The sequence below is a fragment of the Oryx dammah genome, unplaced genomic scaffold (assembly GCF_014754425.2).
Source record: "Oryx dammah isolate SB20612 unplaced genomic scaffold, SCBI_Odam_1.1 HiC_scaffold_21, whole genome shotgun sequence".
NCBI lineage: Eukaryota > Metazoa > Chordata > Mammalia > Artiodactyla > Bovidae > Oryx > Oryx dammah.
The window spans coordinates 9,358,264-9,374,150 of NW_024070205.1; the positions used below are offsets into that span (position 1 = coordinate 9,358,264).

At 37.6% G+C, this 15,887-nt stretch overlaps 1 protein-coding gene across 2 annotated transcripts in view; it reads right to left on the minus strand.

The window, feature by feature from the left end:
• The window catches only part of INTS7 (integrator complex subunit 7), an 81,908-nt gene that overhangs the window by 19,896 nt on the left and 46,125 nt on the right, over positions 1–15,887 (minus strand). For both annotated transcript variants that reach the window (XM_040263118.1, XM_040263117.1), the window contains exons 9-13: positions 13,180–13,314; positions 11,766–11,863; positions 10,450–10,689; positions 8,717–8,854; positions 7,656–7,862 (exon numbers count right to left, since the gene is read on the minus strand). In XM_040263118.1, the coding sequence (XP_040119052.1) occupies positions 7,656–7,862; positions 8,717–8,854; positions 10,450–10,689; positions 11,766–11,863; positions 13,180–13,314 (818 nt within the window). The remainder of the gene's footprint in view (positions 1–7,655; positions 7,863–8,716; positions 8,855–10,449; positions 10,690–11,765; positions 11,864–13,179; positions 13,315–15,887) is intronic.

Genomic DNA, 15,887 nt, shown 5'->3' on the forward strand with positions numbered 1-15,887 from the left:
TTAAGGCAATGCTAGACTGCTAAGTCACTTCAGTCGTGTCCGACCCTGTGCGACTCCAGAGATGGCAGCCCACCAGGCTCCGCCATCCCTGGGATTCTCTAGGCAAGAATACTGGAGTGGGTTGCCATTTCCTTCTCCAATGCATGAAAGTGAAAAGTGAAAGGAGTCGCTTAGTTGTGTCTGACTCTTTGCAACCCCATGGACTGAAGCCTACCAGGCTCCACCATCCATGGGATTTTCCAGGCAAGAGTACTGGAGTGGGGTGCCATTGCCTTCTCCAAATGCTAGACTAAAGTCTTAAACCAGCCTGCCTGTTAAGAACAAATGGAAAAATGAATAAAATGTTATAAACATCTATCTGGAAACACTGAAGAGCTCTAAGCAACAAGGAACCAAAATCACAGAGAAGTGGGCAATTCAAGGAGGTAAGACTGACATTTGGTAATATCTGCTAATTTTAAATCTGCTTCCAGCAGTCAGAGAAGCTGAACAGAGCTTTCATCAATCTCACAAAACTAAGAAGAGGGCTGTAGAAAACACTTTAGGCTTTTGTCTGTAACTTCAAAGAGCTATACTCTAGCAGTCAGGAGAACCAAAAATAGACTGATTCTTCCAAGGATTGAAGCTTAGCTTTGAATCACCTCAATCCTTGGTTGGATTAAGTAATTTGCCCAGAGCCTAACTGCCCTCCAAAAGCAAAGATAATATAATTACTATAATTTTCACACTCACTGTCCAAAACTAAATAAAAAATAACTGAGCATACAACAAAGACAAAATTCCTCAAACCAAGAGGGGGAAAAAGTGTCAAAGACACAAACCGTAATAGATTCAGATAATGGACATATATGAATTTCAAGATAACTATAATTAGCATATTAAAGAATTTCAATGACAAGATAGAGGATCCTAAAGAATAACTACAAAATATAAAACAAACAAATGGAAATTTTGAAACTGGAAAAACACAATAAATGAAATTAAGAACTTAATGAATGAGTTTAATTCATTCAATGTGTCTAATATCAATTAGACACAATGTAAGTGAGAATTATGGGAATGGAAGACAGGCCAGAAGAAAATATTGAACTAAGTATGGAGAGATAAAAAGGTAAAACATACAGAAGAGAATGAAGAGAGAGATGAGACTTGGTAAAAAGAATTAACAAAGGGGTACTTGGAGTCACTGGCTGAAGAGATAATGGCAAATGTTCCATAACTGACCAAAGCCATTAAGCCATATATTCAAGAAGTACTGTGAACCCCAAAAGGCACTTATACTGACAGGAGTATAAACTGGAAACCACCACAGACAACTTTTTGGCAGTATTTATTAAAGCTGAACTTAAATATATCCTATAACACCATCCAGGAAATATGCACACTTCTACCAAAAGATGTGCAAAGAAAGTTCATAGTGAAATTACTTTAAATAGCCCCATCCTGGAAATAACTCAAATGTTGATCAAAAATAAAAGATACTGTTATAACAGTCATCCAAAAGAATATCATGATGATATGAAATGAACAAACTACTGCAATATGTAACAAAAACCATTACTGTATCACATAAATATAAAGCTGAGTAAAGAAGCTATAATCAAAAGTCTAATACTGCATGATTTCTTAAATGATAATGAAAAACAAGGCAAGACTAATCTATAATTTTAGAAACCAAAAGTGATTTCTGTAGAGGAGGGTAAAGGTAGTGACTTAGAGGGAAACATTTCTTAGAGTGACTGTGAATGAAAAGATATGTGCAGCTCATATTACCTACAAAAGACTGGTATTTAGAACATACAAAATGAAAAGACAACCTACTGAGTGGAAGGAAATATTTGCAAATCATGTATTTAATAAGGGGTTAATATCCAAAATACATTTACAAACTCATACAATTCATTAGAAAAAAAAATTCTGATTAAAAAATAGGCAGAGCTCTGAACAGACATTTTTCCAAAGACACATAGATGGCCTCAGCATCACTAATCATCATGGAAATGAAAATCAAAACCACAATGAGATATCACTTCACACCTGTCAGAATGGCCATCATCAAGACCAGAGGTAACAAGTGTTGGAGAGGATGTGAAGAAAAGGGACCACTGTGCGCGTCTCAGGAGTGTAAACTGGCGCAGCCACTATGGAAAAGAGTATGAGGGGGCCTTGAAAAATTAAAAATAGAACCACAAGTTCCAGCAGTTTCGCTTTTGCGTTTTTACCCAAAGAAAACAAGAACACTAATTCAAAAAGATATATGCACCGTCACACTGCAGTTTTATTTACAACAGGCAAGATACGGAAGGCATCTAAGTTCCCATCAATAGACAAACGGATAAAGAGATGCACCATACATTTATACAGTGGAATATTAGCCATAAAAAAAGAGGGCAATCTTGTCATTTGCAACGACATTGGTGGACCTTTCGGCTAAGCTAAAAAAATCAGAGGAAAACAAATGCTGTATGATTTAACGTATAAATGGCATCTAGAAAACAAAACAAGTGAGTAAACATGACTTGACAGAAAGAGAGTCACAGACAGAGAGAAGAGGCGGTTACCAGAGGGGAGAGGGCGGGAAGATGAAACACACAAGGGAGGCCAGAGGAATAAACTATCAGACACAGAGTAAACGAGCCACAGATAATGTGATGTACCACATGAGAAACAGCCAGTAATCACGTAATACACTTTTATGGTGACAGATGCCAACAAGACTTATCACGGTACCATTTTTAAATATATGCAAACATTGAATCAGTGTGTTGTGTATAAGGAACTGAGTTTTGTAGGTCAATTATACTTAACAAGTCAACAAAAAAAATTTCAAATTTATGGCTACCAGAGGTGGAAGACTGGGGGTGGGGGCAGGCGGAGAACTGAAAGAAGGTAGTCAAAAGGTACAAAATTCCAGTTATACATAAGTTCTAAGGATAAAATGTACATAAGATGTATGATATATATGAAAGGCAAGAAAAAATCCTACATGTTTTTTCCACAAGAAAAAAAGCTATTTTCTCTATTTCTTTAATGTTGTATTTATATGAGACCATGGATGGTCACTAACCCCATTATGATAACCAGTTCATGATGTATACTGATCATCATGTTGTACACTTTAAACTACACAGTGTTTTATGTCAATTATATCTCAATAAAACTGGAAGAAAAAACAAGTTTTAAAAACACTATATTGAATATTTGAAAGTTGCTAAGATAGTACATCTTAAAAGTCCTCTTCACAAGAAAAAAAAATTAGTAACTACATATGTGACAGATTTTAACTATCACCATGCTTACTGTAGTGATTTCACAATAGATAAAATATCAAATCCTGTTGCACATCTGAAAATAATATTATGTTCTATAATAAGCAAAACTCAAATATGCAGATATATAAAGTTTAATTATATTAATTACTCCAATCATAACTTCCAGAACATACCAATGGGGGAAATGCTGAGTAACAAGAACTCTTATACACTGCTGGAAATACTGTAAATTTAAAACCACTATGGAAAAACTCCTGGTATCAGCTAGTCAACTGAAGATGCACATAACTTATGCAATTCTACTCCAAGGTAGTACTTTAGATCAGTATCTTTTAATAGGAGCAGGAATATCCTCAGCATTTCAGAAAATTCAGCATCTCCAGTCAATGACTGTTAGGCTAGCAGCAGTCTCTCCAACCACTCTATCACTGGGACAAACAGAAACATCTTCACATATTTCTAAATTGGAGCAGGGGGCAGATACACAGTTTTGATGGAGGTATACTGCCCTAGAGAAGGGTCTTCAACCTCAGCATACTAGTGACATTTTGGAATAATTCTCAAATTTTGAGGGGAGCTGTCTTGTGCTTTGTTGGATGTTTAGCAGTATCTTTGGCCTTTATCCACTAAATGCCAGTTAACACCTAGTTGTGATAATCATAAATGACTCTCAGTTCAGTTCAGTTCAGTCGCTCAGTCGTGTCCAACTCTTTGCGACCCCATGAATCGCAGCACGCCAGGCCTCCCTGTCCATCACCATCTCCCAGAGTTCACTCAGACTCATGTTCATCGAGTCGCTGATGCCATCCAGCCATCTCATCCTCAGTCGTCCCCTTCTCCTCCTGCTCCCAATCCCTCCCAGTGTCAGGGTCTTTTCCAATGAGTCAACTCTTCGCATGAGGTGGCCAAAGTACTGGAGTTTCAGCTTCAACATCAGTCCTTCCAATGAACACCCAGGACTGATCTCCTTCAGAATGGACTGGTTGGATCTCCTTGCAGTCCAAGGGACTCTCAAGAGTCACAGTTCAAAAGCATCAATTCTTCAGCACTCAGCTTTCTTTATAGTCCAACTCTCACATCCATACATGACCACTGGAAAAACGATAGCCTGACTAGTCGGACCTTTGTTGACAAAGTAATGTCTCTGCTTTTTAATATGCTGTCTAGGTGGGTCATAACTTTTCTCCAAGGAGTAAGCGTCTTTTAATTTCATGGCCGCAATCACCATCTGCAGTGATTTTGGAGCCCAAAAAACTAAAGTCAGCCACTGTTTCCACGTTTCCCCATCTATTTGCCATGAGGTGATGGGACCAGATTCCATGACCTTCGTTTTCTAAATGTTGAGCTTTAAGCCAACTTTTTCACTCTCTTCTTTCACTTTCATCAAGAGGCTCTTTAGTTCTTCTTCACTTTCTGCCATAAGGGTGGTGTCATCTCCATATCTGAGGTTATTGAGATTTCTCCTGGCAATCTTGATTCCAGTTTGTGCTTCCTCCCGCCCAGCATTTCTCATGATGTACTCTGCATATAAGTTTATACTTGGATATTTGATATCCTTATATACCCTATATAATATATAGATATAATACCTATTCAACATTTAATAAGGTAAAAAATAAAGACCCACCATCTGTAGGCAGATTGCTAAAATGGTTCCTCTAATCATGCTTTCCCACTCCCATCCCAGTCTCCAAAACTTGTGTAATCTCCCTTAAAGTGTGGATAGAACCTGTAACTTGCTTCTAATTAATGGAAGATGGAAAAAGTAATAGATTTTGAGGATGTAATTTAGGTCCCTAATGATCTGACTTTATACTCATCAAAAGGAAGATTATTCTGGGTAGATCACTCCTCATCAGGTGAGTCCATTAAAACAAAGTCTTGAAGGTAAGAGATGTTCCTTCTGGCCTTGAGGCTTCCACAAGTCTCACAGCTGTGAGGACATGAATCCTGCCAACAATTACATGAGTTTAGAAGGGTACCCTGCACCCAAGTCCCAGACAAGACTGGCCCTGGCTGACACCTGGACCGCAACTCTGTGACAACATTAGCAGGGAACCCAGTTAAGTCATGCCTGGACTTCTGACTCATGCAAATGGTAAAACAGTAAATAATAAATGGGTCCTGTTTTAAGCCCCTAAATTTGTGGTAATTTGTTACACAGCACAGAAAGCTGGTACAAACACTTTTTATGAATTTTATTCCTAAGAAGCAAGGTAACTATCATTAATCACTCTACTGGGAAATCAGACACCCAACATTGCTATAGCACCTCCAACAAGCACAGAATTCTTAACTTCTGTTTAGTTTGGTTGAAGAAGGTTTAAAAAGCATAATCATCACAGCTGACAACCTCAAATTAGGTCATTCATGTGTCAAGGAACAAAAGGGCAACTAGGCTTCCCTGGTCGCTCAGCTGGTAAAGAATCCACCTGCAATGCAGGAGACCCCAGTTCGATTCCTGGGTCAGAAAGTTTCCCTAGAGGAGGGAACTACCCACTCCAGTATTCTTGGGATTCCCTGGTGGCTCAGATGTAAAGAATCTGCCTGCAATGTGGGAGACCTGGGCTCGGTCCCTGGGAGGGGAAGATCCCCTAGAGGAGGGCATGGCAACCCACTGCAGCATTCTTGTCTGGAAAATCCCATGGACAGAAGAGCCTGGTGGGCAACAGTACATGGGGTCACAAAGAGTTGGACACGACTGAGCAACTAAGCACACGCTCAAATCATCTCTGTTAAAAAGACAGAAAACTATCATCAAATCCACACTTGTCTAAAAATCTTAAAAAAAAAAAAAAAACAAAAAACTGTGATAGTACAGTACTTATAATCAGAAATGTGAGAAGTTCCAAATGATTGTTTAGGCTTATACTTCCTTCCTCTTGAGACTACTCTCAAGTGAAGAATTATTTCCTGATTCTTTATCCTCAAAGCAGTGTTCGGCACACAGCAAGTGCTTACGGTTTGCTGAATAAAGGAACTCTATCAAAAGATGATTTGAAGATCAATAACCTGCCTTAGGTCACAATGTGTTAATTGCAGAACAGAGGCTAAGACAAGGGTCTTTTGTCTGTCAATTGGCTGCTTTCTTCCTATATCAGAATTCACTTCTTAATTACTGCCAAACCTCATTAAACACACATACCACACAAATCATTAGGACTATTAAGTATTCAATAAGATTTTTTTCATAATATTAATTCTACCTGGCTCACTATTTTGTTAGCCTGTATCACAGTTCCTATCATTCACTGTACTAAATGATTAACAATTTTCTGCTCTACATCAACTAGAAAATGAAATAATTCTACTGACTAGAGCCAGTAACAGTAGTTTTAGATTTTCTGAGGTATTTAATAGCCTGATATAGGCAACAACAATCTTTTCCCAGGATAATCAAGGGAAGAGAACCACAGAAGTCAATGCTATCCCTTAAAATGGAGGGGAGCCACACCTATATTCCTGTTTTAAAACAGCAGTCAATCAATCCCAGCCCCCTAAAATCATTCCTCAAAAGATATGCACCCACAGTTATCTGAACAGTCTGTCTCTTGTGACATCTGTTTGTTCTCTGTTCTGTTTGCAACACTTCTCTTTGAATGACTCACCATTAAAAACATTTTAGATTATGTGATAAATATAAAATAGGTACCAAAAGTTTTATGGCCCCATCTATATACATATAATTTTTAAAGTCAAGTGACAATACTTTAAAGATGCTTAAGGGTGATTACACAAACTTTATACTCTTCAGGGGAAAAAGTCCTTGCATTAATATATAAAATGCACATTTTAGGAAACAGGTACTTACTGAAGGAAAAGAACTGGTTTCAAGAAAACGTTAAGGATCTGCTCTCTCTGTACCCCTCTTTCTTTCTTGGCAGAAAAAAAAACTGGTAGTAGCTGGCTGATTGTTAATTTGGAATGGGAAGACATCACAGAGGGATAAAAGGTGAGATACTGGCATCCTAGATAATTTCTTATTTACAAAATAAGAAACTCTAGTAAGTAGCTCCCAGGTATGAGATGGGGTGGAGAGTTCACATTTGACAACAGCAGTGATCCAGGCTGGGGTCTTACTCAACCTAAGAGTCTGGAAAGGGGGAATCCCACCTTCAGTTATCCCTCCTGTATGGATTCAGCATTCTCTTCACATGTGTACCTGACACTTGATAAAACAAAATGATAAATGTTCATCAATCTAGAACAGTAAAAAGTTGGGGAGGGGTTAATGATCTACTTCCAGACCCTATTCATCATCTTAATACTGCCAAATACATGTGTATCAGCAAATTTTTCAAGGTTAAAAGAGAATAGCCCCAATAGAAAAGAGAAACCGTTCTCACAAGTAATCGTCACCAAAGGAGAATTAAGAGCACTTACTGTTAAGGAAGCAATCCCTTTGTGGTAGAATTTTAAAGACTCAGCAATGCAAGAAAGTGCTGAACGATAATTCTCTTCTTGTAACCCAGTGAGGCACTGTTCTGCATGTGAGAACTCCTTCAAACTATTCAGCCAGAAGTAGAAATGTTCCGAGGCAACCTGAGTCAGCAAACTCTGATAAAGCTCTCTGGCCATGTCATGATTACCCTAAAAAAAAAAAAATGTGGGGGGAGGGAGAAATGGAGGGGCATGATGAGATTCTTACACTTGAATTGGTTGATGTAGCAGCTAAAAGAGAAATTCAAACCTTGGATAAAGTGTTAGCAATCATTCCTCACATTATATAACTGTTGAGACTCCGTCAAAGTAGTTCTTCAGAGAAAATATGCTGAGCCGCTTTTATGTAACATAATGCCTGAAGTTCTGCACCAAAACAGTTCCAAAGAAAAAACGAATGGCGTTATCTATAACCTGGGTCTAGAATTTTAGTTCAAGATTTAGAAAGTATAAATTCTTATTGCATGTCATTTTCGTATGAGCTATTTGGTGGGGTGGGGCAGAAGTCCAGTTAAGTCCCATCCAGTATCACCGTGCCCTCTGGAAATGACTGACGGAGAGGGAGGGAGTTGAGGAGGGACGTGAATGCCTGTTAATGCCTGGGGGCGAGGGATGCTCACTCTCCTGCCCAGTATAAGAATGATAAGGTGGGGGAGAAAAAGGGAAGAAAGACGTGGGAAGCTGAAAGGGGAGGAGAGAAACACGAGTGGGAAGGAGCTGTGTTTCCGAGAGCACACGGTAAACTGAAAGCACTGCTCACAACCTACAGCCGGAAAGCTCCTATTTCTGGAATTCCGGTGGAATCTCTCCCTAACAATGTATATATTGTTCTCATGTGTATATGTTAAAAATTAGGTCCTTTCCTTCATCATCTTTTAATCCCATGACTAAAAAGTACTTCCACCTTCATCTTTAGTTCTGACTAGGAAGAACAATCACACAACCTAAAGGTTCGTCATCTGCCCTTTTCAACAACCCAGTTCGCACAGAAGGACGGTACGCACCATTCGTGATGCCTGTCTGGCAATCCGGTAGACAGTCCATCCATTGGAAACACTTTCAAGCTGCTGCTTTATTACCGCCTTCACTTCAGCAGACAGTGCCTTCTGACTGGCTACAAAAATCACAGTGGCCAAGCTCACCTAACATCGAGCAAGAACAAAGTCAAGAGAATTGTTGACTCTATCCAATGTTATAGATAACTTTACCCAGAAGGGTGAAACACTAGTTAGAGCCTACTAAAAAATAACAGCATTTGTCTTCCTTTGACACTTACTAAATTTCCACTTTATTCCATTACTCAGAACATTGTGTGTAACAGCAAATAATTAGAAACAATGCCCAATAATATGGACAAACTATGATATTAATAAAATCACACAATGAAAAACTATAGAGCAGTGAAATGGATAAACCAGAAATACTCTTATCAATATAGAATCAATATAGACTCACATAAAACAGGAAAAATGCGAAAGATCACATGTAGTACGATAACATATAAAGTTAAAACATACAAAAAATCTTGCATATCACGTAGGATATACACTAAGGCAGTAAACACAGAACAATACGTATGGGAATGACAAACACCAGTTTGGGGATAGTGGTTACCTATCCTGACAGGAAGCAAGAAGACACCATCATGGAGTTACATAGGCGGGTACAAGTCAACTGTACTAGCAACACTTTCTTCTTAAACTAAGTGATGGATGCAAGACCTCTCATCATATTATTCCTGATGTGTTTTTGAATATTTCCTGTCATAATTTAAAGTTGCTTTTAAAATAGTACTAAACAAAAAAAAAGCGATAAAGAACATTAATTGAAAATGCTGCTTCAATGAAAAGCAGACTTGGCTACCTGCTTCTCAGTATTCCAAAGCCAACACATACAAGGATCCATACATACTGTGATAAATGCATGGTTTCCACGACCACTGCCACTTAAGACATCAGGGTAACCTTTCCTGACAGCAAATGATGAGATGGGGGCGATCTTTTACATAACGCCCCCTGCAGGATTAAACATAAAATGGGCTTGAGTAAGTAATTTCATTAGGCTTTTTCCCAAGCCATATAATCAGATGACCACAAACAATATGGAGAGGCTACTTTGAAGCTTAATTCCAATTTATGCCTATTTAGCATGCAGTCTACTCTCAGCCCTGGAGAACTTTCAAGTCAACATTATTACACAACTTCTACACCTTCTGGTTTTTTCCTAAGCATGTACCTTTTCCAACCCAGGACCGCACTGAAACCCAAACTGGATCCTCAACAGCTAAAGAGGTCCTGGACTGGCAAAGAGGAACTGATTTAATTCTTCTTATGGTTGCTGATATCACTAGGTCATTTTACTTATATTTTTGGAAGGACAAAACAGGGTTTGGTTCATTATTTATTTGCTTTGTAAAAAAGAGGAAAAAAATAAAAACAAACCCTTCAGTTTCATTTTGTCCTTTGTAATAAAGCAAAAATATCAGACTGAAGGTTTTGCTTACACTAAACTGATTTGACAGGGCTTAGGAAGAAAGCAGTTTTACATGTGAACTAAACAGGGCTTTCTATACCTAAAGTGGAAACAGCAGAAAGCTCCAGCTCCCCACCCTATTTTCACTTCAGCATGCTCCTGGTCTTAGCTAATTATTTTAACCTGCTGTCTTCCTGGATTACTGATAATCCTCCCTAGACCAGAACCCATTCATCCACAGGAGGTTTGAAAAGTAGCTCTTTACCAGAAGCTCCTGTTGCTTGTCTGTGGCTGATCGTCCGATCACTTTGTAGAGTTCCACAAGGTCACCGAGCATCCCATCGCCCAGCACGGGCAGCTGCATGGCAATGGCGGCCAGGCAGTGGCACAGCAGGACGCGGGCAGTGTCCTGAGCGCTGTGCAACTGGGTCAACAAGGTATCAACCACAGACTGGCTGAGATGGGGCCTGCCCTTGGCCAACTTCACCATACAGTTCAGAGCAATCTGCATATTGAACAGAAAGTGGATTAGTTACATTTAGAAGGTATGAAGTGAAGCTTTAAAGAAAGTAACTCTCTGAAGTTACTAGGAAGAATCAAGGTTGTTGGTAGGCACACAAAAAAGTCTTGTGGTCCCACAGGGATTCTGGGGATTTGCCAATCACATGGGGCCTATTTCCTTCACCACCTCTTGATTATCAGCTTCTATTTAACAGTACCAGCGTCTTTATTATTCGTCATTATAACCACATCATACCTTTTCTTAACATGCTAAAATAAGTCATGGTTTTTCTCAAACTATACCTTAAACAAGCTATAGTTCTTACATTCTCCAATTCTATCTAACAGCCTTTTACTTCTATTGGTCCTACTTTTCTTAATTATTTTGTGCCATCAAATATTACATTTCATGTTTAACTCCAATAATAGTCTCATTTCACCTTAAAATGTTTAAATACCTCTAAGATGATAGCTAGGTGAGTGGATTAAAACTAGGGCTTCTATACTGTATAAACTAATATACACTTACACATTTATTTCAGTAATTTCATTAGTTTTTTTGTGATCTCATCAGTGTTACCTCAGATTATAAAACTTGCAAAAGTACAGGAGCTCTGTCTGTTTAACTTTGCTTTACATTATCTAGGACCATCATACATATCTATTACAACTTAATAAATACTTTCAACTGATGGCAAAATAGGCCAAAACCAAATTTTAACTTCATCTGTCTTTCGGAATAACAACAGTCAAAATACTAGCTTTGAAAGTGAAGATCAAGGGCAAATATTTGTTTAAGCCAGAGGCTGACAAACTCCTGCACTTGGACCAAATCCTGCCTGTTTATACAAATAAAATTTCACCAGAACTTAGTCATACCATTAACCCTTCCCTTAAAAAAAAAAAAAAATTGTTCATGGCTATTTTTTCCCTATAATAGCAGAACTGAGTAGTTGTGACAAAAAGTGCATTGTCTGCAAAACTTAAAATATTTACTATCTGACCCTTTACAGAGAGACTGGCAATCTACACTTCTGGCAATGAAAACAGGCATTATATAAAAAGAGCTGATGTTTTTACCTTTAAAGTGGCTTGAGCACCTGGGCTATCATCTTGACTACAAAGCACCAGAAGGGATTCCAGGCCAAAGACAGCATCTTGTTCCAGTGCCAAAAGGTCTAGAGGAAAAATACTGTGTTTTTAATGGTCAAGTAGAGAAGATTACATACACACACACACAGATGCACACAGAAGAAAAAAACATTCAGGACAAGAAAATACAAAACAGCTTAGCTAAGAAAAATACTAAGAACAGCAAACCATGTATCGACATGGTGTGTGTCAAATCTTCCAAACTAGCCTAACATTATGCAGGTCCATTTTTACCTAGGATGCACCTTCTCATTGAAGTAGAAATGCTTTCTAGAAATAATCAAGATCCCACTTCATCTTACTAGTGTTTTAAGTCAGATCATAAAGAAATGAACCCTTTAGATGTCTCATGTAATACCAGTACTATATCATCTTTTCACTACTTTTGAGCTAAAATTTCTCTAAAGTTGTGTGTGTGTGTGTGTGTGTGTATAAAACCACATTTAGGTTAATATTAACATATGTCAACTTTGAGAATACAGAGCAATTTTCTGTCTTACATGGTAGATAATGCTTATTACTATGCCAAAAACTGAGTTACTGAAATCAGAATGAACAAACAACTTAAATGCCTTTTGAGTCAGTGTAAGAGCTTGGCAAACAATGTCTGGTGAAGTTCAAGGTGCTGGGAAAACAAAGGTACTAGTCACAAGCAGTGCTGAAGCCTAGTGGGGATAAGAGGGACTGCTAATTCTTAACAAAGATCAAAATAAGCACTGACACAGATGAAACATCCAGAATGCATTCCTGTTTTTGAACCCCAGCATGAATTTGTTTAGGTCAAAAGATGTTAAGAATACAATAAAATAGATGCATTATTTTCTATGCACATCCTTCTTGACTACGCAAGTCATTTAATGCTACAGATACCTAGAGATAAATTCCATGACAATTTAATTTACATTGCTCTGTTAATTCATTTTCCCCCTAGGTGAAAACTATCTGTTACTTAAGCCTCTCAATAACTTCGTATGCTTTTTCTCCCCCAAAATTTCTAGCTTTTTTTTTAAACAAGTGAACAAACTGATAACCACTGGACAGTTATAAGCAGTCTCTCTCCATAGCACCATATGAGCAGAGGTAAAGCAATAGGAGGAGATGGGCAAGGCTCCATAAAACCTTTCAGTTCTGCATTCCCAACCCCAAGGTCCTCATTTTGTTTTCCCAAAGAATTAAGTAGTTTTGAGAAAATATGCCCTAAGAACATTCAGGAGGAGGTGACTAACAGATAAAAGCACACAGCCTAAAAATAATAAGGGGTTAAAAAATGAAATACAAACAGGACTCTGGTGAAACTCCAATCTAAAAGTTCATACATAATATCAGTCTTGATCAAACTTACCTTTTTCTTGACAAGATACAGTTATATTAGTTAGGACTCTCACTCCATGAGCTGCAATGCCCCTGTTATTATGGTAACAGCACTCTTGGGCTAATTTGACTAAATCAGAGGATCTAGGGGACGAACCCACATTTCCTAAACAAGCAAAGAAAAGTAGGGCAGATTTAATTAATTTACACAGTTCAAAAGCAGTTCATTTTATAGGTTCATTTTTTATCATTTTCAAAAGAAAATCTCTAACAATGAATTTCAACAAAATTTTCTACCTCTACCCTTGGCTCAATATATAAAACCATCCCTTTTTCTCCTGTTCACATACTTAGAATAAGTATATGCTAAATAGTTTTCTAATGATTAAGATCTAAAATTAACATAATACTGCTGCTGCTGCTAAGTCACTTCAGTCATGTCCGACTCTGTGCGACCCCACAGACGGCAGCCCACCAGGCTCCCCCATCCCTGGGATTCTCCAGACAAGAACACTGGAGTGGGCTGCCATTTCCTTCTCCAATGCATGAAAGTGAAAAGTGAAAGTGAAGTCGCTCAGCCGTGTCTGACCCTCAGCAACCCCATGGACTGCAGCCTTCCAGGCTCCTCTATGGGATTTTCAGGCTCCCCTCCCTCAAATATTAATAAAAATTGACTAAGAAACACACCAAAAGCCAAGATTGTATCTTGGGCATTCAAACGGATTCTCATTAAAACAGAATCATTACAAGGCTTCTTGTCATATAAAAACCTTTCATTCAAGAGGACAAAAAGAGAAACAAAAATTTTAAGTTTGCTCAATTGCTGGCATATAGTTATACTGCAAAAGGTTTATGTAAGAATTTATGATTTTAGAGCTACCAAGACTTGGAGATCTTCTGATTCAATACTATTTTTACAGAAGAAATTGAAGCCTAAAGATCTTAAGCATCTTGCCACTGAGGTCATATAAACTTGTTAGTTATGCACCAGCTTTGTGCTTTATATGTTAAGTTCTGTCCCATAGTTAAAAATCACACTTCAAATTCTGGGAACATAAGGTTTATGCTGTGAATATTTTTATTTATAGCAGAGAAGCTCTCAGTTATAGGTGAGTTTAGCATCAAGAAGAATCTGAAGATTAAAGCTAATTCAACTTCTCAGCAGGGTCTTTCATTTCTGTCCTTCTTTGCCCTGTTTATTTTTCCATGATTCCTATCAACTATAACCTTGTCTTTTACACTGAGGGCAATCACACTTTTTGAGGTTTGAAGGGGACACTATTACTAATAACAACAGGCATAAATCAAGACTACCCCAGGTAGTCTGGGACATTTGGTCACTTTACTGATTTCCAGTTTAACATAAACCTACTAGCGTAGGTAAGGCCTCAGCGTTTTTACAATACGCAAAACACGCGAAAGGATTTTTTTTCACAAAACAATGGAGACTGTAATTTTCTCCATTTTTTCCCTTGTACATGTAATATGGACAATGACAACTCATCTATAAATTTACAGATGTTTTGAACTTGCTTTTTTCCTTTATTTTTTTCTCATTGAGATGTCAAAGAAAACTTGGGGGAAAAAAAACAGGAAATAAAAAAAGTCTCTAAACTCACCAACCAGCATAACCTTATTAGCTTTCTGTAATACTTTAAAAAATCTTTTCCCCTATGCATACAATTATAATTTTAAAATTCATAAACAGGATAAGTAGATATCGTCAATATTCTGCCTTTAAAATATAATATTTGTGAGCATTTTTCTATGTCAATTGTTTCAGGGATAAAATTATTATTTTTAGTTTTTTTATTTAGAAATATTTTTCTAAGATAAATTTACTTGGTTCGAAAAGTTCAACCAATAGTAGGAAAAAGGTAAAAACTTACTGAGGGAAAAGTCTTCCTCAGACTCCTAAGGTTATGTCTCTTGTGTATCATTCTCAAGAGTCTACACATTTGTAAGCACAATCCTTTCTTTTTTCCTGTTTTATACACTGCTGCGCATCCTGCTTTATTTGCCCCAGACATTATGTCATGGAGACTGTCCATGCCACATATTCTTTTCAGTAAGCTGCACTGACTGCTATTGCAGTTTTGTATCATAATTTCTTTAATGAGTTCCCTATTGATGGACCTTCTTATGCTACTCCATCTCCAATGATGGACAATATTTTGCTACTACATTAATGATGCTATGAATAACCATGAACATATCATTTCTCAAATGTGAGACTAAATTAGTAGGATAAATTCCAAGAAGTGGAATTTCTCTATGTTTTTCACTTATAATTTTGATGAGTACTTCCAAATTACCTATGCTGAAGTTTAACAATTTACATTCCCACCAGCAGTGAATGAGAGTAGCTTTTGATTAGCCACACCCTTGTCGACACAACATATTATCAAACTTCTGGATCTTTGCCAAACTGATGGATTAGAAAAATATTTCAGTGTTGCTTTAATTTCCATTTTTCTTAGGTATATGTGATGCTGAACATCTTAGACTCTTAAGGCCCATTTGTTAGGGATAATTTAGACACACTAAATTTAAGTCTGTTTTACAAACTGTTTATCTGGTTATACTAAAACTCTAATCAATGAAAATATACTTAAATATTCACTATTAGTTATGGAAATAATCTGACTTCAGAAAATACCTGACATGTATTTCTTATGAGCATTACCTGCCGCTAAGTCGCTTCAGTCGTGTCCGACTCTGTGTGACCCTATAGACGGC